The 22,541-nt window shown below is 35.7% G+C and overlaps 1 protein-coding gene across 1 annotated transcript in view; it reads right to left on the reverse strand.

The window, feature by feature from the left end:
* Nucleotides 1-22,541, reverse strand: part of EXOC1 (exocyst complex component 1) — a 57,067-nt gene that overhangs the window by 6,614 nt on the left and 27,912 nt on the right. Inside the window, 7 exon segments of the mRNA XM_007450261.1 lie at nt 1-132; nt 3,687-3,915; nt 4,449-4,525; nt 5,832-5,939; nt 6,575-6,738; nt 13,830-13,874; nt 18,262-18,367. The exon segment at nt 1-132 is cut by the window's left edge and continues 12 nt beyond it. Of these exon segments, the coding sequence (XP_007450323.1) occupies nt 1-132; nt 3,687-3,915; nt 4,449-4,525; nt 5,832-5,939; nt 6,575-6,738; nt 13,830-13,874; nt 18,262-18,367 (861 nt within the window).

The raw sequence follows: 22,541 nt of genomic DNA on the forward strand, positions 1-22,541 counted from the left end.
ACGACGCTCAGCATTTTTAAAAATTGATTCTGCAAGTCCAGCAAACTCTTCAAATTCAGCAACAAATGGGAGAATTCCTACTTTACTCTTCTTTGAGATCTTTACTTCCTCCATTTGCCTTATTTGGTTACTCTAAAGATAGGCGGAACGCAAGGGAGAAAAATAGCCAAGCAACTTAGAAACAGCATATAATTTAAAGCAAATGTATACATCATAGAGACATGACATAATTTAATACCTAGAACATTTTGAATGTTTACTAAATAAAAATGAATACAATACAGATAACTAAGAAAAACTATTTCTACAGATTAAAAAGTACATATATTTTACATAAGAAAATAAAGTCAAAAAAATATACAAATTATTTAAAACAAGATGCAATCAAAGCTTGTGAACCTCAGGTTTTTGTTTAAAGTAAAAACAACCAATAAACATTTTTATCATTTATGAAAGTATACAGTGATTGCCCATTCTGGGGCAGAGCAGATATCAGAGCACACACAGGATTCCTCAAGATTATTTCTGGTTGGTGGCTATGTGGTCAAGTTTGAGAACCACAGTTTATTTCCAAATCACAGCAGCCTAAAACTTGTTTGGATAGAGAAGTTCTGTATTTTTGGGGTATGAGGACAGAGAAGGAGGACAGGCATTTCTACTATGGATTTGCATTATATAATTTTCCATGTATCTATTAGTTACTTATTCTAAATTTGTAAGCAAAGTGCTTCTGTATGATGGTGACAAAGTGCAAAAGGGATGTTTCATATAGACAGAATCTAGACACTTGGGTTCAAAATGATCCGTGGGTTCAATTACGGTTCTGTGTACTTCTCAGGTTATCTAGATCTATTCACAGTAAGAATTACATTGCCAAGCAGTGTTGGATCATTTTCAACTCTTACCTAAAATTTCATTGTGTTGAGGTTTTCAGGGTAAAACCTGAAAACCATATGACATGTGGATTAGAAAAGTAATTGTTCTTTTATTCAATATGTTATTGGAAGTCCCAGTCACAGCAATCAGGTAAGAAAAAGAAATAAAAGGAATCTAAATTGGAAAGGAAGATGTAAAACTCTCACTATTTGCAGATGACATGATAGTATACATAGAAATTCTTAAAGATGCCACCAAAAAGCTATTAGAACTAATAAATGAATTCAGCAAGATTTCAGATAACAAAGAAATCTGTTGTGTTTCTGTATACTAATAAGGAACCATCAGAAAGAGAAATTAAGAAAACAATCCCATTTACAGTTGTAACAAAAAGAATAAAATACCTAGGAATAAATCTAATATGGAGGTAAAAGACTTGTACTCTGAAAACTGTAAGACACTGGTGAAAAAAACTGAAGACAACACAAATAAATGGAAAGATAAACCGTGCTCAACGACTGGAAAATTAATATTGTTAAAATGACCATATTTCCCAAGGCAATCAAGAGAGTCAATGCAATCCCTATCAAAATACCAATGGCATTTTTCACAGAACTAGGACAAATAATTCTAAAATTGGTATGGAAACACAAAAGATCATAATAGTCAAAGCAATCTGGAGAAAGAAGAACAAAGCCAGAGGTATTATACTCCTTGGTTTCAAACTATACTACAAAACTACAGTCATCAAAACAGTATGGTACTGGCACAGAAACAGATACATAGATTTATGGAACAGAACAGAGAGCCCAGAAATAAACCTGTGCTTATATGGTTAATTAATCTACGACAAAGAAGGCAAGAATAAACAATGATGAGACAGCCAAATCTTATCATTTTCAAAGGTTTAAGAGTGCAAATCCATGTCACTATAGTGTGAGGAATCCTGAAAAGCAAACTAAATGCAGCTAAGAAATGCACCGGATTGCAGAGTCCAGCTTGGTAGTACTTGATGTGTCAGTTACTTTCTAATTTTATCTCTGGTTCTTGCTAGGCTAACATTTTTAGCACTGTTCCTTGAAGAATAGTTTGGGCTTGGCCACCACATGAAAGTGCCAAACTCAGGTGCTATCTATTCCACTTTCTGCAGTCATCTGACATTCATGTTTCTGTCTTAATACACAAAGACCCATTCATTACCCGTTCATTATGCCCTTGGTTCTGATCTTGTCCCATGCACCAAAACATGTAACACTTACTGAGCAAACACAATCAACCAGACACTGAAAGATGTGAGTTAAAATAAGAAACAGAGAGTTAAAATAAGAAACAGCCAGCAGAAGGAACCATCCTTCTCCCTTTGGTGATAAGAGGTATATACTTTAGAAATACATGCAATTTAAGAGAAAATGAGTTTATACGTTTGTCTAGGTTAATTTTGCTTAATTTCTTCACTTCCCAGTCTTGAGAGTAACATGAACATTCTTTAATAAACTATTATTAATTACTAGTACTATTATCACCACCACCACCACCATTGCAAGTGATCCATTAGTAAGCTCTTATTCTGTGCCAGGCAATGTGCTAAGCACTTCATTTGAACCCATGTCTACATCTACCTGATACTACATCTTATGCTTTCAACAACTATGTTCTATTGGGTTGAGAGGTATTATATAAAGTTATATTTTCCCGATAAAAGTGAACCTTCATATTCTGTAAATATATAGTGTCCTCATGATTCAGTGTTCCAGTTATGTTAAATGGAACTCATTATCTTAGCCTTTGGTAGTTCTTCCTTTTCCTTTTGGCTATCAGCTTGCAATCAGACCTTCCAGGTTTATCATCACCTCTGGAGAAGGCAGGGTAGGGAAGAGGATAAGCCTTAAATGGTTAAATTTCATAATACTTCAAATGCCAAGTGAAATCACTTGGTAGGGAAGGAGGATTAATAAGACTGTTGAGGTGACATTTAAGTTTCTACAGTGGACACAGAGTGTTTTTAAACTTTTAGAATCTCAATAAATATTTTTAGAAAGTATAAAAAATGATATGGATTTTAATTGTCCTTAATATTTTTATTATTCTCCCATTATTCTACAGCTATTCAAAAGCTGGATTTAACTTAGAGGTTACATAGTAGAAAAATTCAGATGATAAATATACACTTTTACATACTAAATATATTAATAAAATGAAACTTTTTTTTAGAACCTGGCCCAGTCCAGTTCATACCTACAAGCTTACCAAAACCTAACAGAAAAAAAAAAGTTAATGATCTTTTTTCCCTATTAGGAGGAGGAAAATGGTGATCGCCAAAAGTTAACATAAGAACAATTTACTCTTAAAATAAAGCAATATGATTATTAATTAAAGCTATTAAACTAATAAACTAATTTAAATAAGCACTTAAAATAATCCAGTTATTAATTATCTTATTGGAGTATATTAAAAGAAACAAAACAATAAATTCAAGTGATAGTTTCAATTGTTTCATTAAATCTTTGGTCATTAATAGTCAACTGAGATTTCAGTTACTTAGTGGATCTCTTATGCAGCTGCTGCCTCTATGCCACCTACTCCAGAACTTGCCAAGATTCACAGTGTAGATGGGAAACTAGATGGCACAGCACCATCCAACTATCTCTGTTCATGTAAATTGTAGCCAACACTCTGCTTCAAGGCTTTGGGCAGTAGATCCCACAGTGGAAAGCTGGAAATCTCTTGGTTTAAATACATTTCTTTTGCAACGGTTAGAATTCTAAGTTATTAAAAAACAAACAAAAACAAAACAAAAAAAACGAACTTACAATACATTTATCAAAGTTCCTTTTGACAGTCACCAAAACATTTCCCAATGTAGTACTTAGAAAAGAAGCAGGGTCCACATTTTGTGCAGTCCAGACATGATGACTCATTTTGACTAGCATGTAAAGGGAGTTAAAGCTATCGATTTTGTCTCCTAATGCAATCAGGTTGTTCAGTTCTGGCTCAATGCAGCGAAATATTTTAATCATCATTTGGCGAATCATATCTTTCCTGTTCAGAAAACATACAAAGTATAGAAAAGTTATTACAAGCTTCAGGTGTATTCATCTTCAACTTTATCCCCCAGGTATACACAAAATGACTAAAATTTGATACTTCAACTAACACTGTCCAAATATGATGAACTAATTATCCTATAGTGGTTTCCAATATAAAGATATTTTTTGAAGTTAAGTTTTATCACTCAAAGTAACTTGGTCATTTGTAAAACTGGGTCCTGAAATGTACTTTGTGATTTCTGAGAAATACACTGCAATTCAAATGCTACTTCCTACCAGCAAATATCAAAATTGATTGCATTTCTGTGATTGCTATAGCAAAGAAGAGCCGAAGAGCCATAAACAGGACCAATTTTACTTCAGTAAGATGTTCGATAAGACACTGGGCACATAGGCTGATGCTCTCTCTCAGTGCTGTCAGTTATAGAGAGTCATGTGAACTCCTCACTGAGCAGCACTCCTTTCTGCTCAATTTAAAGTTTATTTTTTTTCCAAAATAAACAACAGATAGTAACAAACACGTACTCAGATGAAACAGGCAGTGGTGTGCCAGCATTATGTTGCCGTAACGACGTTCCTCCATCTAGGTCCTCTGCTTCAGTCTGCAAAAATTATTCAGGTACTTTACATAGTAAAAGACCAACAATTTGACTAGTTTATATAGCAATAGCCTGCTCAGTCTTAAAATTCCTAGGAGAGAATATATTATGAGAAATAATGATTTTTAAAGGCAGTATTACCGACAAAACTATACAATTTAGGATGTTGTTTAAGAATGTTCAGGAAGTGCTTTGTTCTTAGATTTTATCTGAGAATTACTGTGGCATGAGAAGTTGTGTTTGTGTGTGTGCAATGAGGGGAAAGGAGGAGAGAGAAGGTTGAGGAGGCTCAGAGGAAGCATGGGAATGGAAAGGCAGCTCAAGAAAAAGCTAAAAATATCCAGAAACAACTTTCAAGAGAGAATTTTAAAAATTAAAGAAATCTCAATGATCATTTTAATTAAATTTTGGTATTAAAAAATGCTATTGAAAGTTCTTACAGAAGCTAACAAGTAAACATATTAACTACCTGGACCACCTACAACAACAAATCCCTAACCATTTAAAATAATTAATTTGTCATTCATTTTAGGCCTGCTTTTGATATGTTGGTTCTCTTTTTTAAGATGACCTTAATCTAAAAAAAAAAAATCACTCAATTTGCACTGTGCTTTTAAGTTCTTCAAAATATTCTTACAAATCTCTCATTTTACTTTCTCACACTTATGCCATCAGACAGGCATGATGAATAGGTACTATTATACCTATTGCACAGATGAGGAAAAACAGGGATTAAATAATTGCTTTAAGGACTCATAGCTAGTTAGTAACAAAGCCATAAGATTCAGATTTGAGGCCTCCCCATTTTTTTTTCTTTCTTACTTTCTTTTTTATAAAGACCATGGTATATATACGCAAACATCTTTTTTATTTTTTTAATTCTATTTTTTCTTGATGATTACTAAAACTTTTTTAAATAATGTTTTTCTGTGGGAACTGCCTAGCAGTCCAGTGGTTAGGCCTCTGCGCTTCCACTGCACAGGGCCTGGGTTCCATCCCTGTTCCGGGAAGATCCTGCATGCCATACAGCACGGCCAAAACAAAAAAGTTTTTTGCAAAGTAAATTCAGACATTTTCCCCCCTTACTAATTTAGACAATGTTTAGGCCTAACATAGTCTGGAATATTAGATTAGATGCCCAAACTCTATCACTGCTTTTAGTATCTTGTATGACAAAATGTAATTAAAAAATCCTTAATTATAGATTTTGTCTTTTTCTGTTCTGATATTGAAATTGTGGCACTATATTAATTAGGCTAATTATGCTACAGGTCATAAATACTAGCCAATAAATAAATGTGAGCCATACCATAGTTCCAGGCATGCTTTGATGTTGCTGTAGTTTGAAAAATTTACTTATGAAGTCCTGTTCTGCCAGACACAGGGGCTCCAGTTCACTTAGTACCTGTTCAAAGATCTGAAGAAAACCAAAATGATCCTACAAAGAACTGAACAAAAATGCTTAAAATAACATTCCACATTTAATTACTTTTCTGCAGGGACCAGGGATGCTTCATCTATAATCTCAATAGAATCCCCAAAACAAACACTTTCAAGATTGAAAGGACAATACAGTATTATCAAGGCATAACAGGGCAAGAACATACTTAAAATAAAACTCACAACAATTATTTACTCAAAATCTGGAAAGAGGAACACAGAGATAAACTTTTTTTTTAAACATCTTTATTGGAGTATAATTGCTTTACGAGATAGACTTTTTAAACTTATTTAATGCATTGCAGAGAACAGTTTAGCTTCATAACAGTTATTTCCTCTTTACTCTGTAGTTGCTCAAATAACTGGATTTATGATTGCAAGCACTTTATGATTTATAACAAACTTTAATAAAATTGTTATGTCATTTAATTGATAAATTACATTTCAGTTGACATTTGACAATATTTTTTTCAGATTCAGAACTGTAAAGTAAGATATGGTTAATTAAAAGAGCCAACGGAGCCCAAATCTTTGAACACAATTAAAGGAATAACAAACTGATGCTAGAAAACTAATAGTAATGTTTAAGAAGTACTTGTTATTTTATCTTACCTTATCAAATTTGGTTCTGTCGGCAACATCGAGATCAGAGGCTGACATGTTTCCCATATCCAACAAGGAAGATGACTGAGATCTGCGATTCCCTGAACTCTGAACACTGAGTTTATTTAGACTAGAAGTAGATCCAGTTAATTTCCCGGAACTTCCATGAAGACCTAAGAAATAATAAAACTTTAAAAGTTGTGAACTTCATGAATAAAAGATCCATAGCATAAATCAGGGCTATCTTCTACTGTCTTGGTCTTCTGGGGCTCATACTAGTTAGGGCGCAAATCTACCACATAGGACAGGTTGTAGGATGTCCTTCTCTTTCATTAACATTTGTGTCCTATTCCTGAACATGCTGTAAAGAGTAGTGAAACTGTACAGAATCATAGGATAGGAGTGAACAAGATCTTAAAGATCGCATTATGCCCCGCCCAGTCTCACCATAAAGATTAAGCTGCCTGATGATTTCTCCAGACTAAAGTAGACTAAAGTAGATGAGGATTTCTTTCCCACTCAAACGACCTGACTATGGAAAGTCACTGACCCCCTAGTGTACTAGTTAACATGACAGTTATATTTCCAAAAACACCTGCCATATCCCAAAATTATTCACCTCCACATCAAATCAACACATTAGGTGGAACCATATCAAATTATTCTTACCCTACCAAAAAAGTCAATTACACACGATTCAACTTAATACACTCCTGAACCCAGAAACTCTGTTTTACAGTAAGTAAACTGATTCAAGTTCTTTAGAAGCTAAACAAAATGAAGAGAAAAAAAAAACACCCTGAAAATTTGTTATATTTAAAATACAACTAAAATATAATACATACATCATTAACCATAGATATATATTTTAATTTTTTAATTTAATTTTTTTATACAGCAGGTTCTTATTAGTCATCCATTTTATACACATCAGGGTATACATGTCAATCTCAGTCGCCCAGTTCATCACACCACCATCCCACCCCCCGCACCCGCCACAGCTTTCCCCCCTTGGTGTCCATGTTTGTTCTCCATATCTGTCTCAACTGCTGCCCTGCAAACCAGTTCATCTGTACCATTTTTCTAGGTTCCACATATATGTATTAATATACGATATTTGTTTCTCTCTTTCTGACTTACTTCAATCTGTATGACAGTCTCTAGATCCATCCACGTCTCAACAAATGACCCAATTTTGTTCCTTTTCATGGCTGAGTAATATTCCATTGGAATATATGTACCAGATCTTCTTTATCCATTTGTCTGTCGATGGGCATTTAGGTTGCTTCCATGACCTGGCTATTGTAAATAGTGCTGCAATGAACATTGGGGTGCATGTGTCCTTTTGAATTATGGTTTTCTCTGGGTGTATGCCCAGTAGTGGGATTGCTGGATCATAAGGTAATTCTATTTTCAGTTTTTGTAAGGAAACTCCATACTGTTCTCCATAGTGGCTGTATCCGTTTATATTCCCATCAACAGCGCAAAAGGGTTCCCTTTTCTCCACACCTGCTCCAGCATTTGTTTGTAGATTTTCTGATGATGCCCATTCTAACTGGTGTGAGGTGATAACTCATTGTAGTTTTGATTTGCATTTCTCTAATGATTAGTGATGCTGAGCAGCTTTTCATGTGCTTCTTGGCCAGCTGTATTTCTTCTTTGGAGAAATGTCTATTTAGGTCTTCTGCCCATTTTTGGATTGGGTTGTTTGTTTTTTTAATATTGAGCTGCATGAGCTGTTTATAAACTTTGGAGATTAATCCTGTCTGTTGATTTGTTTGCAAATATTTTCTCCTATTCTGAGGGTTGTCTTTTGGTCTTGTTTATGGTTTCCTTTGCTGTGCAAAAGCTTTGAAGTTTCATTAGGTCCCATTTGTTTACTTTTGTTTTTATTTCCATTACTCTAGGAGGTGGATCAAAAAAGATCGTGCTGTGATTTATGTGAAGGAGTGTTCTTCCTATGTTTTCCTCTAAGAGTTTTATAGTGTTCGGTCTTACGTTTAGGTCTTTAATCCATTTTGAGTTTATTTTTGTGTATGGTGTGAGGGAGTATTCTAACTTCATTCTTTTATATGTAGCTGTCCAGTTTTCCCAGCACCACTTATTGAAGAGACTGTCTTCCCTTCATTGAATATCCTTGCCTCATTTGTCATAGATTAGTTGACCATAGGTGCATGGGTTTATCTCTGGGCTTTCTATCCTGTGCCATTGATCTATATTTCTGTTTTTGTGCCAGTATGATATTGTTTTGATTACTGTAGCTTTGTAGTCTAGTCTGAAGTCAAGGAGTCTGACTCCTCCAGCTCTGGTTTTTTCCCTCAAGACTGCTTTGGCTATTCAGGGTCTTTTGTGTCTCCATACAAACTTTTAAGATTTTTTTGTTCTAGTTCCGTAAAAAATGCCATTGAAAATTTGACAGGGATTGCACTGAATCTGTAGATTGCTTTGGGTAGTATAGTCATTTGCACAATATTGATTCTTCCAATCCAAGAACATGGTATATCTCTCCATCTGTTGGCATCATCCTTAATTTCTTTCATCAGTGTCTTACAGTTTTCTGCATACAGGTCTTTTGTCTCCTTAGGTAGGTTTATTCCTAGGTATTTTATTCTTTTTGTTGCAATGGTAAATGGGAGTGTTTACTTAATTTCTCTTTCAGATTTTTCATCATTAGTGTATAGGAATGCAAGAGATTTCTGTGCATTAATTTTGTATCCTGCAACTTTACCAAATTCATTGATTAGCTCTGGTAGTTTTCTGGTGGCATGTTTAGGATTCTTCATGTCATCTGCAAACAGTGACAGTTTTACTTCTTCTTTTCCAATTTGTATTCCTTTTATTTCTTTTTCTTCTCTGATTGCCGTGGCTAGGACTTCCAAAACTATGTTAAATAATAGTGGTGAGAATGGACATCCTTGTCTTGCTCCTGATCTTAGAGGAAATCCTTTCAGTTTTTCACCACTGAGAATGATGTTTGCTGTGGGTCTGTCGTATATGGCCTTTATTACGTTCAGATAGGTTCCCTCTATGCCCACTTTCTGGAGAGTTTTTATCATAAATGGGTGTTGAATTTTGTCAAAAGCTTTTTCTGCATCTACTGAGATGATCACATGGTTTTTATTCAATTTGTTAATATGGTGTATCATATTGATTGATTTGCGTATAATGAAGAATCCTTGCATCCCTGGGATAAATCCCACGTGATCATGGTTTATGATCCTTTTTTTTTTTTTTGGTGGTACGCAGGCCTTTCACTGCTGTGGCCTCTCCCGTTGCGGAGCACAGGCTCCGGACGCTAGGCTCATGGGCCTAGCCGCTCCGCGGCATGTGGGATCTTCCCAGATCGGGCACAAACCCGTGTCCCCTGCATCGGCAGGCAGACTCTCAACCACTGCGCCACCAGGGAAGCCCTGTACGGTCCTTTTAATGTGTTGCTGGATTCTGTTTGCTAGTATTTTGTTGAGGATTTCTGCATCTATATTCATCAGTGATATTGGTCTGTAATTTTCTTTTTTTTTTTTTTTTCTTTTTTTTTTTCTTTGCGTTATGCGGGCCTCTCACTGTTGTGGCCTCTCCCATTTGCGGAGCACAGGCTCCGGACGCGCAGGCTCAGCAGCCATGGCTCACGGGCCCAGCCGCTCCGCGGCATGTGGGATCCTCCCGAAACGGGGCACGAACCCGCGTCTCCTAAGCCATCTGGTGGACTCTCAAGCACTGCGCCACCAGGGAAGCCCCTGTAATTTTCTTTTTTTGTAGTATCTTTGTATGGTTGTGGTATCAGGGTGATGGTGGCCTCATAGAATGACTTTGGGAGTGTTCCTTCCTCTGCAATTTTGTGGAACAGTTTGAGAAGGATGGGTGTTAGCTCTTCTCTAAATGTTTGATAGAATTCACCTGTGAAGCCATCTGGTCCTGGACTTTTGTTTGTTGGTAGATTTTTTTTTTTTTTTTCCTTGCGTTATGCGGGCCTCTCACTGTTGTGGCCTCTCCCATTTGCGGAGCACAGGCTCCGGACGCGCAGGCTCAGCGGCCATGGCTCACGGGCCCAGCCGCTCCGCGGCATGTGGGATCCTCCCGAAACGGGGCACGAACCCGCGTCTCCTGCATCGGCAGGCGGACTCTCAAGCACTGAGCCACCAGGGAAGCCCTGTTGGTAGATTTTTAATCACAGTTTCAATTCCATTACTTGTTGGTCTGTTCATATTTTCTATTTCTTCCTGGTTCAGTCTTGGACAGTTATACCTTTCTAAGAATTTGTCCATTGCTTCCAGGTTTTCCAGTTTATTGGCATAGAGTTGCTGGTAGTAAGCAGTCTCTAAGGATGCTTTGTATTTCTGCGGTGTCTGTTGTAACTTCTCCTTTTTCATTTCTAATTTTATTGATTTGAGTCCTCTCCCTCTTTTTCTTGATGAGTCTGGCTAATGGTTTATCAATTTTATCTTCTGAAAGAACCAGCTTCTAGTTTTATTGATCTTTGCTATTGTTTTCTTTGTTTCTATTTCATTTATTTCTGCTCTGATCTTTTTTTCTTTCCTTCTGCTAAGTTTGGGTTTTGTTTGCTGTTCTTTCTCTAGTTCCTTTAGGTTTAAGGTTACATTGTTTATTTGAGATTTTTCTTGTTTCTTGAGGTACGCCTGTATAGCTATAAACTTCCCTCTTAGAACTGCTTTTGCTACATCCCATAGGTTTTGGGTCATCGTGTTTTCATTGTCATTTGTGACTAGATATTTTCTGATTTCCTCTTTGATTTCTTCAGTGATCTCTTGGTTATTTAATAACTTAGTGTTTAGCCTCCATGTGTTCGTGTTTTTCACATTTCTTCCTCTGTAATTCATTTCTAATCTCATAGCATTGTGGTCAGAAAAGATGCTTGATATGATTTCAATTTTCTTAAATTTACTGAGGCTTGATTTGTGACCCAAGATGTGATCTATCCCCGAGAATGTTCCGTACGCACTTGAGAAGAAAGTGTAATCTGCTGTTTTTGGATGGAATGTCCTATATATATCAATTAAATCTATCTGGTCTATTGTGTCATTTAAAAATGCTTTTGTTTCCTTATTTATTTTCATTTTGGATGATCTGTCCATTGGTGTAAGTGAGATGCTAAAGTCTCCCACTATTATTGTGTTACTGTCGATTTCCTCTTTTACAGCTCTTGGTAGTTGCCTTATGTATCGAGGTGCTCCTATGTTGGGTGCATATATATTTATAATTGTTGTATCTTCTTCTGGGATTGATCCCTTGGTCATTATGTAGTGTCCTTTCTTGTCTCTTATAAAACATTCATTATTTTTAAAGTCTATTTTATCTGATATGAGTATTGCTACTCCAGCTTTCTTTTGATTTCCATTTGCACGGAGTAACTTCTTCCATCCCCTCACTTTCAGTCTGTATGTGTCCCTAGTTCTGAAGCAGATCTCTTGTCGACAGCATATATATGGGTCTTGTTTCTGTATCCATTCAGCAAGCCTGTGTCTTTTGGTTGGAGCATTTAATCCATTCACATTTAAGGTATTTATCATTATGTATGTTCCTATGACCATTTTCTTAATTGTTTTGGGTTTGTTTTTGTAGGTCCTTTTCTTCTCTGTGTTTCCCACTTAGAGAAGTTCTTTTAGCATTTGCTATATAGCTGGTTTGGTGGTACTGAATTCTCTTAGCTTTTGCGTGTCTGTAAAGCTTTTGATTTCTCCATCGAATCTGAATGAGATCCTTGCTGGGTAATCTTGGCTGTAAGTTCTTCCCTTTCATCACTTTAAGTATATCATGCTACTCCCTTCTGGCTTGAAGGGTTTCTGCTGAGGAATCAGCTGTTAACCTTATGGGAGTTCCCTTGTATGTTATTTGTCGTTTTTCCCTAGCTGCTTTCAATCATTTTTCTTTGTCTTTAATTTTTGCCAATTTGAGTACTATGTGTCTCGGTGTGTTTCTCCTTCGGTTTATCCTATGTGGGACTTGCTGCAGTTCCTGGACTTCGGTGGCTATTTCCTTTCCCACGTTAGGGAAGTTTTCGACTATAATCTCTTCGAATATTTTCTCGGGTCCTTTCTCTCTCTCTTCTCCTTCTGGGACCCCTGTAATGTGAATGTTGTTGTGTTTAATGTTGTCCCACAGGTCTCTTAGGCTGTCTTCATTTCTTTTCATTCTTTTTTCTTTATTCTGTTCTGCAGCAGTGAATTCCACCATTCTGTCTTCCAGGTCACTTATCCGTTCTTCTGCCTCAGTTATTCTGCTATTGATTCCTTCTAGTGTAGTTTTCATTTCAGTTATTGTATTGTTCATCTCTGTTTGTTTGTTCTTTAATTCTTCTAGATCTTTGTTAAACATTTCTTGCATCTTCTTGATCTTTGCCTCCATTCTTTTTCCGAGGTCCTGGATTATCTTCACTATCATTATTCTGAATTCTTTTTCTGGCATCTTTACTATCATTATTCTGAATTCTTTTTCTGGAAGGTTTCCTCTCTCCACTTCATTTAGTTGTTTTTCTGGGCTTTTATCTTGTTCCTTTATCTGGTACATAGCCCTCTGCCTTTTCATCTTGTCTATCTTTCTATGGATGTGGTTTTTGTTTCACAGGCTGCAGGACTGTCGTTCTTCTTGCTTCTGCTGTTTGCCCTCTGGTGGATGAGGCTATCTAAGAGGTTTGTGCAGGTTTCCTCCATCGTTAACTATATTAATATGGGACATGTGAGTTTAGGTGTAAAGAAAGGTATCTATCGTAGCCATGGGGAAAAATGATAACAATATGTCTGGACAATATCCTACATACATAAAAGAATTAAAAGATTCCATCTACAAGAAAATGTGGTGTTTTTACTAAAATTAAATTTAAACAATAAAAACATTTTATTCTTGAATATTTCTCAGCTAACCTGCATTATCTGCTTATGGTCAGGAGGGACAAATGATATAATAAGTGATAAAAAGGTATAAGGACAATTAAAGATAAACTTTGGTTTCATTATGCAAAATCTGACCATACCTACAAGAATTTTTATAGTTTCTAAACACAGCCTGAAAACAAAAGTATAATGGTTAAGACTTTTTATAAATTTCTGACTACCCACCAAATATTCTTAACTATATTATGTATTTCTTGTATGTAGTCATACCACTACCATCATGTTGTTTTTCTTTCACCAATACCTGGCAACTCAGAGAAATCAGTATTTTTGGTGTAACTTTTTTCAAGAAAAATAACTAATTTCTAGACAAACAAACATGCATTGAGAATACCTACTAATACACTAAGCATACTCACTCTCTGTTTCCTGTTTGACAGCACTTTCTTTTCGAGGCAGTGTAGCTGTGATGGATTAGGTTGCAAGCATCAAAGACAAAGACAAGTTAATAAACTGCAATTTGCACAAACCATGCACAAGAGGAAGTTAAAGCTCTAGTTTAAAAGACACATGCAAAGAACCATGAGCATCAAGTAACGAGAGATGCAACGTATGTTTAGTTGGTCAGCTATTGTTTGAAAAATTAAATGAGAGAAAAAACTACTCTTTTAATGTACTGTTTTATGCAAATATTCAGGTAAAAATATCTACATCTGTAAGCCTCCCGCACACTTTTAAATGATTTTTTTTTAAGTTTACTGAGCTGATGTACTTAAAGACTATATTTGCAAGTTTTGTTTTCTGAAGAAAACAGAGTTCAAGTAAATAATTTAATACAGTGAAAATTTATCAGAATGAAGTTGTAGATTTAGACTTTAAATGCATTAACACTCTTGTATTCACTGAAAGCTCCTGAAAGGAATCTCCACTGTACTAAATAATTGTATACTCCATCTGACAGAACATTATACGAGTGGGGCTTTAAAACCATTTTAGAATAACAACCTGAACTACTAAGAAACTTAAACTGGCTTTGTGAACAACTAGAATGAAAGGTATGTATCAAAATACTAATTATTAGGAGATGGGTAGATGGAAGGGTAAAGCTGAGGGAACAGGTTTAATGGAGGAACTGGAGCTCTTTTAGGGTCATCTGGCATTTCTTTTATCTAAAATCTCTCTCTAATATTTATTAGATCAATTGTAGAGATCATCTTGTGAAACATTCTAAACCCAAATTAGAAGTTAATTTGAAAGGCAAAGAAAGAAATTACAGAATGAAACAGAAAATTAAAGAATATAACTCTAATCTAGAAATATTTAAAAAATAGAAAACAATGTGTGAACTGTCACTATTCCTGCCAAACTTCAAGGCAAAATCCCAAGTATGAACTACTAACTTGCCACACCAGAGACATGTGAATGTTCCCAGCCTTGGCTACCCGAAGCTCAAGGGAATATGAAACAATAAGGCTGGACATTAAAGTGGCAAGCAAGGAGGGAGGTGCTGAAGCTACTAGCTGGCCATCCTGAATAGTACCTTCTGGTGGCCTTAAGGTGTCACTCTACTAAGTTCACTAATTCCAGAGCAAAGCCTAATGCTTTATATATACACACACACATACATATTTTAGTAGTCAATAAAGAATACAGAGTTACTAGTAGTGCCCCATTTGGGGCTCATAAAAACTGTATATTATCACCAACAAGCAACAATATGCTGGTAAACTTTTAAATATCTTTAAATAATTCCTGCTAGACTATAAGCTTCAAGAGGGTAGGGTCTTTGCTCATTGCTGGATTCTCAGTACCTAGCAGTGCTTATTATGTAACAGGTAATTAATATACATTGATTGAATGAATCTTCCAGTCAGGACTGAATTCAGTCTTTCATTCAAGACTCCCTTTGGAATCAACAAGATTTCTTAATTTAGTGGAGAAACAATGAAGAAATGTTTCAGGCATATCAATTTTAAATTTTGGATTATAAATATGAGGAAGTAATTATGTAAATGTATATGTTAATGGGCTTAAATAATATATGTATCTGTGTCTATTTCAGCTGCAGAAAGAAAAAAAACAAGCAATTTAAAAAATAAGTACTAAATTTCATTTTCCTGACCTTTCATTAAGTACATCTGTAGAATACAAAGGGAAAACAAAACACCAAAGTATCAATCTTGGGGGGAAAATTCACCTTTGAGGATATCAAAGTACACCTACAGATCAAAAAAGGCAGACCTACAGAAAGTCCTTATCACAAAGAAAAAGTACTTTATTGGCATTTTAACATTATTTTAAATTATTTGAACTAAGTAGATGTTAAAGACTTGAGTCAAGAGTGATTGAAAAGGAGAGAATTCCCCTGCATCTCCATGACTATATACTGACTACACAATTTCCTTTTGTAAAACACATTCAATCTGACTTCCTACTCTTATTAGTATCTGTGACCCAGCATTTTCACAGCAAGTCAAAAACAAAACAAATTAAAATTTTACTCATAATTACTTAATTTTAATTGAAAAGTTATCTCCCCAAAGTTTTAGGTGTTCCTTTTAATTATAATTACTACTAAAAACTAATTTAAACATAATTTATATCACTGAAAAGATACCTTTAGAAAGTTTACCTTCTACCTATTTAAGAACTTCTTAAGCCATTTGTATTTAACTTGAAATTTATTTTTAAATGTTGACTAACAAGTTAGATTTTCAAAGATGAACAAAACCGTTTTTATCTTCTGAATTGTTTATTATTTAGTTTTTCTTCTCTTGTAACTGATAAAGCAAAGTAATAGAAACTATAATTTTTGATTACATCAACTGTTACAAATTACTCTCCTATTCCTTATTATTTAATAGATACATAGAAGAGATATAATTTTAACACTGTTTTAAAACTATAAAAGTATCTTCTGTATCTTGTATTAGCTTAATTAAAAAAATTTTTTAACAAGATAATTAAAGAACTTCTCAAGGGGTAAGAAAAGTAAAAACTTAACGTTTCAGGTTAATGCAATGATACCATTAAGATACTACTGTACTTGATTTAAATTAGATTTCTATTATGTCATTTATCTCAATGAGAATCTTAGGCTTGATAAACTATTATGATATCAGCATTAATAACCTCCTGAGGAGATAATTTTAGAAAGATTTCTCTTTTACTTCAGTTTTCACTGTAGAAGAGTTCTCTCAAAATAAAATGGTTCACTAACAAGTGGTGACAAATATACTAAATGAAAACATTAAACATGTAACTGTATTAATATGTCATTTACTAAAAAAAAAAAAGTATAACATACCCATGGTGAAACATTAACAAGGATATAAACACACTGCTTTTTAAGAACAATTAACCTTTAGGATGAGTTAGCATTTCTGTTTCCAAAAGCCTATTGTCCCAAGTTTCTTATCAGTGTCTTTACCAAAGTGTAATCAATACATTTGTACACAGATTCAGACCATTTAAAAAATCTGGACTAGTATCATCAATATATTAGTGTTGGATTTAAAAAACAACAACCACAGGGCTTCCCTGGTGGCGCAGTGGTTGAGAGTCCGCCTGCCGATGCAGGGGACACGGGTTCGTTACCCGGTCTGGGAAGATCCCACATGCCGCGGAGCGGCTAGACCCGTGAGCCATGGCCACTGAGCCTACGCATCCAGAGCCTGTGCTCCGCAACGGGAGAGGCCACAACAGTGAGAGGCCCTCGTACCGCAAAAAAAAAACCACCACAAACCAGGGAATCACGAAATAATTACCCACTAAAGATAGTCTTCTTTGTCCTAAAGAAAAGAATGGAAAGATGAGCTATTAATTTCAATCCTATCTCCTGATTACGGAAGTTGCTTAGGGCATAGGCTCCTTTCAACAAGCAAATGCTAAACTCATGGTTCTAAAGGGGAGCTATGCAGACACACTGAGTACATACTGTAGCCATTTAAGGCCAGGTTTTGACTTGAGTAGGCACAGAACTCCATCCAAAAGGAAGTCCAGAGATGGGTACATGCAAGAGCAGAATGTGGCCTCAGCAAATCACTTCCTCGCAACTTGATACTTTCACTGGTTATCCTTTTAAATAATATTTTTGTCTGTTTTAACATATTTAGAAGCAATAAAAACCAACTTGTTTCAAAAATATCTCTTTGGAAAAATAAGGTATAATTACAGGAGAAATTTTGGTGACATTTTTATAGCCCCTTGGCAGGGGAGAAAACACTCAAAACCTTCTTTTTGATTCAAAATAGCCAGTGAGAAGTAAGAAGCCAGGAATCACTTTCACTTCCCTGTGGAGAGCAATGACTTAAGAGATCACAGACTTGCCTCCAACTGTTATGAAAGGTCTTTTAGGAAATCAGAAACTGAACTTTCAACATGTGTCTCTTAGTTTAGTTCTTTTCTCTACCAGACTGCACTTCGTTTTCTGGTCAATTGCTTCTCCTATGAATATACACAGTTATCCCTCAGTTACTGTGCAGGATTGGTTCCAGCACCCATCGTGGATATCAAAATCCATGGATGCTCAAGTCCCATAGGTGGTCCTCCATATCTATGGGTTGCACAGCTGCGGATATGAGGCTAATTGTACTTTTAAACAAAGCATGAATACACAATTGCTGTCAGATTCACATATTGCAGAATTTTAATTAGTAAAAAAACGTATTTACAGACATATTTTTTCTATGAAATACCTATAAATTAAACCAATGCATTAGATTTACTTTTATTAATTCTACTGTATCTCCTTCCACCTTGCCTAAAAAGTCTCAGAATTATTTGTCATAAATAAAAATAAAACCATTTTTAATAGAATAGAAAACAAGGGACTGAGGTGCCTAAGCTTACCAAACTTCTTGCTTTCTTTAGTTGTGCCAGTCATCTTGATCTTTGCAACTTCAAAGAAATCTTTAATTTCTCTCTCATAGAGTCGTGATAAATAATCCATGTAATTCTTAAAAAAAAAGTAGCACGTACTTCTTAATAATAAAACAAACATAACAATTTCCATTTTCCAACCCCCCCCCAAGTCCTTTGTGCTTGTTCTGAATTTTGTGGTCTTAAAAATATTTTTTGAATTTTATTTTTTTAAATACAGCAGGTTCTCAGTAATACGTATTAGTGTATATATGTCAATCCTGATCTCCCAATTCATCAACCGCCCCCCTATCCCGGCTTTCCCCACTTGGTGTCCCTACGTTTTTTCTCTACATGTGCTCTTAAAATTTTGATGCATTTCGTAGGATATAAAAAGAAGGCTATTTTCTGTCCTTTAAAAAAATTAAACACATAACATTAAGAATTTACAAAAATAGGGCTTCCCTGGTGGCGCAGTGGTTGAGAATCTGCCTGCCAATGCAGACGACACAGGTTCGAGCCCTGGTCTGGGAAAATCCCACATGCCATGGAGCAACTGGGCCCGTGAGCCACAATTACTGAGCCTGCGCGTCTGGAGCCTGTGCTCCGCAACAGAGGCCGCGATAGTGAGAGGCCTGCGCACCGCGATGAAGAGTGACCCCCACTCGCCACAACTAGAGAAAGCCCATGCACAGAAATGAAGACCCAACACAGCCATAAATAAATAAATAAATAAATACATTGTGTATTATTAAAAAAAAAAAAAAGAATTTACAAAAATATGAAGTTGAACATAATCACACTTACATTTTCAGTTTTACATATTACCTTTCACATATCTTAAATATAATTGCAATCATACTGTATAGGGTATTTGGGTTACAGCAATTATGTTTCTCCAGTCTCACACTCTAATGACTGCACAGTATTACACTTTGTTGATGTGCCACAATTTAGTAAACCAATCTCCTAACACGGGCCACTTAAGTGGTTTCAATGTTTTGCTATGATAGACAATGTTACAATAAGCTTTTCATCTCTAATGAAATGTTTCCTTGGAATCATTTCCTAAGGGTGGAATTACAGTGCCAAAGAATAAGGGAATCTTTATAACTCTTCCTCCATACTGCCATGTTGCTTTAAAAACAATTAGACCAATAGACAGTGTCAATGGCAATGAAGGAGTACACTGAGTTTTACCATACCTTGCCAGCATGGGGTATTACATTACCCCCAAATAGGTTACTTTCAACAAGAATTTAATTAATACATCTTACAGTTTTCATAATTAAATAATTTATTTTTAAAAAAGCAAATTTAATTTATTCTAGTTCAAATAAAAAAATTATTATTTAACATACAAACTCACTTCTTCATATTTGCTTATCATCACATAAAAACATCTTATACCCTTACGAAAGATTCTTCAACAGTGGGAGACCATGTATTTTTCCAAGTCCTAAGTTTAATGCCATATGTAGAGTTTCACTAAATTTAAATAAATCTACAGCAGAAAAACTGCTGTACCTAGCTATTCTTTTAAATTTATTATGATGGAATCTACGCTTCAACTTCCTTTATTATTTCAAATTAACATACCCAGTTTTAGAGCAGGTTTACTTTGCTTTAAACATCAGATGCACCTTTCAAAGGTATACATTATTTAAATATTTGTATTCTGATTCATAGTCCACCACTGATTTTTTTTAAGAGATTTTATAGATATATCCTTATAAAACAATTTCTGGATAAAACATAATATAGATCTTGCTTTTTTCAATCTGTAGGCCATATACATTCTCACACAGTCTCTGTAAGAAAATTAGTCAAACAGGAAATTCTTTCCTGTGATCTTTGTGTAACTTTAAAAGGAAATATAAATTAAAATATACCCTAAAATTATTCCTATTCCATTGGGCTGTTTCACATTTTCAGCACCTCATTTTTTCAAGTTTAAATTCTCATAAAAAAACTGATCACTGCACATCATTGTAAAGGACTGACAAATGGGAAATTAGCTTCTTACAATTCATAAAATCTTCATTAGTGGTTTCTACTCAAATCACTCAGTATTACGGACTGCATTCCAATACCCCAATTGTTTAAAGAGCACATTATGACCCAAGCAATTTAAACAGTTTCAAAACAGCTGTTTTGGTATTTTGAAAACAGTGATTTGAGCAGACTACTGAAAATCATCTTCGTTTTCAATGCAATTCAAATGACTGAATAGCTTCCCCCAGGTCCTCAAACAGAATTCACTGGTGGGAAAGGCCACAGACAGGTGTGACTCTCAGTTCATTCATTTACCAAATTCTGACAGATATCTCTCACTGTGAGTACGTATTCTTCTTAGCACCTTGTATACAGCACCTTACTTAAAATTTAACTATTATGAGTATAAATATTGTTATTTCAGGTAGTGTTTTCAACTTTATTTTGTGCTGACCTGTAGAGCCTTACAGATAACTCCGTGTTTTACTTTCTCTTTACACAAAAAGAAAATTCCACAAATGTAAAACTGAGGTTAAGAGAAGATGTCTGAGCAATCTTCAAGACTGACTGCCAACCTCAGGGGGCTAATTAGGAGAGGAAAGCTCATTTCCTACCTAAGCATGGATGGACCATCTCCATTATGAATTGCCCTACATGCATAACCCAGAACCACCATTGGCGAGGACGGACTCTGACAGCAGAGCTCATTACATGACCAAGGCACCTCTATTTTCCTTAAGCTCTAATTATGTATACCAAAAATCAGGGCTTTGCTTAGATTCAGCCATAAGTAGAGTTGAGGCAGGGTCTAGGGATTCTTATCCCTCAAGAATTTAAAACAGGCATTTCCTGGTCCTGCCAGAAAGTGTGAGCTGTGTACACCCAACCAAGTGCAAATAGTACCTGGATTTAATTATTTCTTACTAAAGACACACTGGTTTAGTCTGTTTCCTTCTTTCATTCCTTTCTTCTTTCTTTTTAATAAAATCCTGTTTATGAAAACACTTCGGCTACCAAATTAGATTATGAGGCATAAAATACATGGTCTGTCAAAAGTTCAGAACACAGGATCAAGTAATATTCCTGGGAAATAAGTCAATTTCATTTAAAAAATCACATTAATATTGTCAGTTGAAAATATTCTGTGAGCAGAGAATGATTCCATAATTCAGTGCTAGATTGGCTATCGTCATGTTTCTTTAAATTACATTCATGAATACATTATATATAAAGATAGGGCAATAATACTCACTGAGAACACAATTAGGCAAAAAAGCTTATTGAGTATTTTACTCATTTGAATACTCACTAGGGGACAAAGCACTTGTTGGCACAAAACTCTTAAGGAGATGTAACCATGTTTAATTATCCAAAATATTAATCCTCTCACAACTTCGAAAGGCAAAGATTCCAGTAATGCAAATATTTTTCTTTAAGCTATCTCCAAATCAGAATTCTGCTGAATCAAAACAAAACAAAACAACACACAACAGTAGAGTACTGAACCTATGGGTTCCTGCTATGATGGCCATGTATCTAAGTCAGATCGTGTCATTCCACTACTCAAAGCCCACCAACACCACTCCCCCATCTCCCTCAAAGTAAAAGCCAAATCCTTACAATGGTGCAGTCTCTTCCAGATCTGCCCTGCCACACCCACCTTACCTCTCCCACCTGCCCTTCTAATCCTGAACCTAGCTCGCTGTGCTCCAACTACACTGGCCTTCTCGTGCTCCTCAAGTGCTCCAGGCTGCTCTTGCCTTGGGGCACTTGCACTGTGCCAGGAAAGCTTTCCCTAGAAACTCCCGCTGCTCACCCCTCCTTATTTTTAAAATCTGTACTCAAATGTCACCTTCTCATGACACCAAAAAGGATGGTCTCTTCTCTGACCATCCTTTTTGAAACTGCAAACCTTTCTGACGTCCTGGTATTCCCTGCTTTATTTTCTCTAGAGTCCTCAGCAGTACCTTCCAACAGGCTATACAACTGACCTTTGTGTCAGTCCTTCTCCACTGGCATATGCACTCTGAACAGGCAAGTGTTCACCTACTTCCTTCAGCGTTGCATCTCTAGCGCTTACCACAGTGTTAGCACATAACAGGTGCTCAATTCATCTGCTTAATGAATATATGAATGACTCTTATCTTGTCCACTTGCTGATATTTAGTCAGTGGTATAAAACCACTGTGTTTCTAATCTCCAAGTCTACCAAGTTTGGCATCATCCCATCCCTTGTCTTGGGATTCTTTCTTTTGGTTTATATTCTCTATTCCTAT

The sequence above is a fragment of the Lipotes vexillifer genome, unplaced genomic scaffold, assembly GCF_000442215.2.
Source record: "Lipotes vexillifer unplaced genomic scaffold, Lipotes_vexillifer_v1.1 scaffold1288, whole genome shotgun sequence".
Taxonomy (NCBI): Eukaryota; Metazoa; Chordata; class Mammalia; order Artiodactyla; family Lipotidae; genus Lipotes; species Lipotes vexillifer.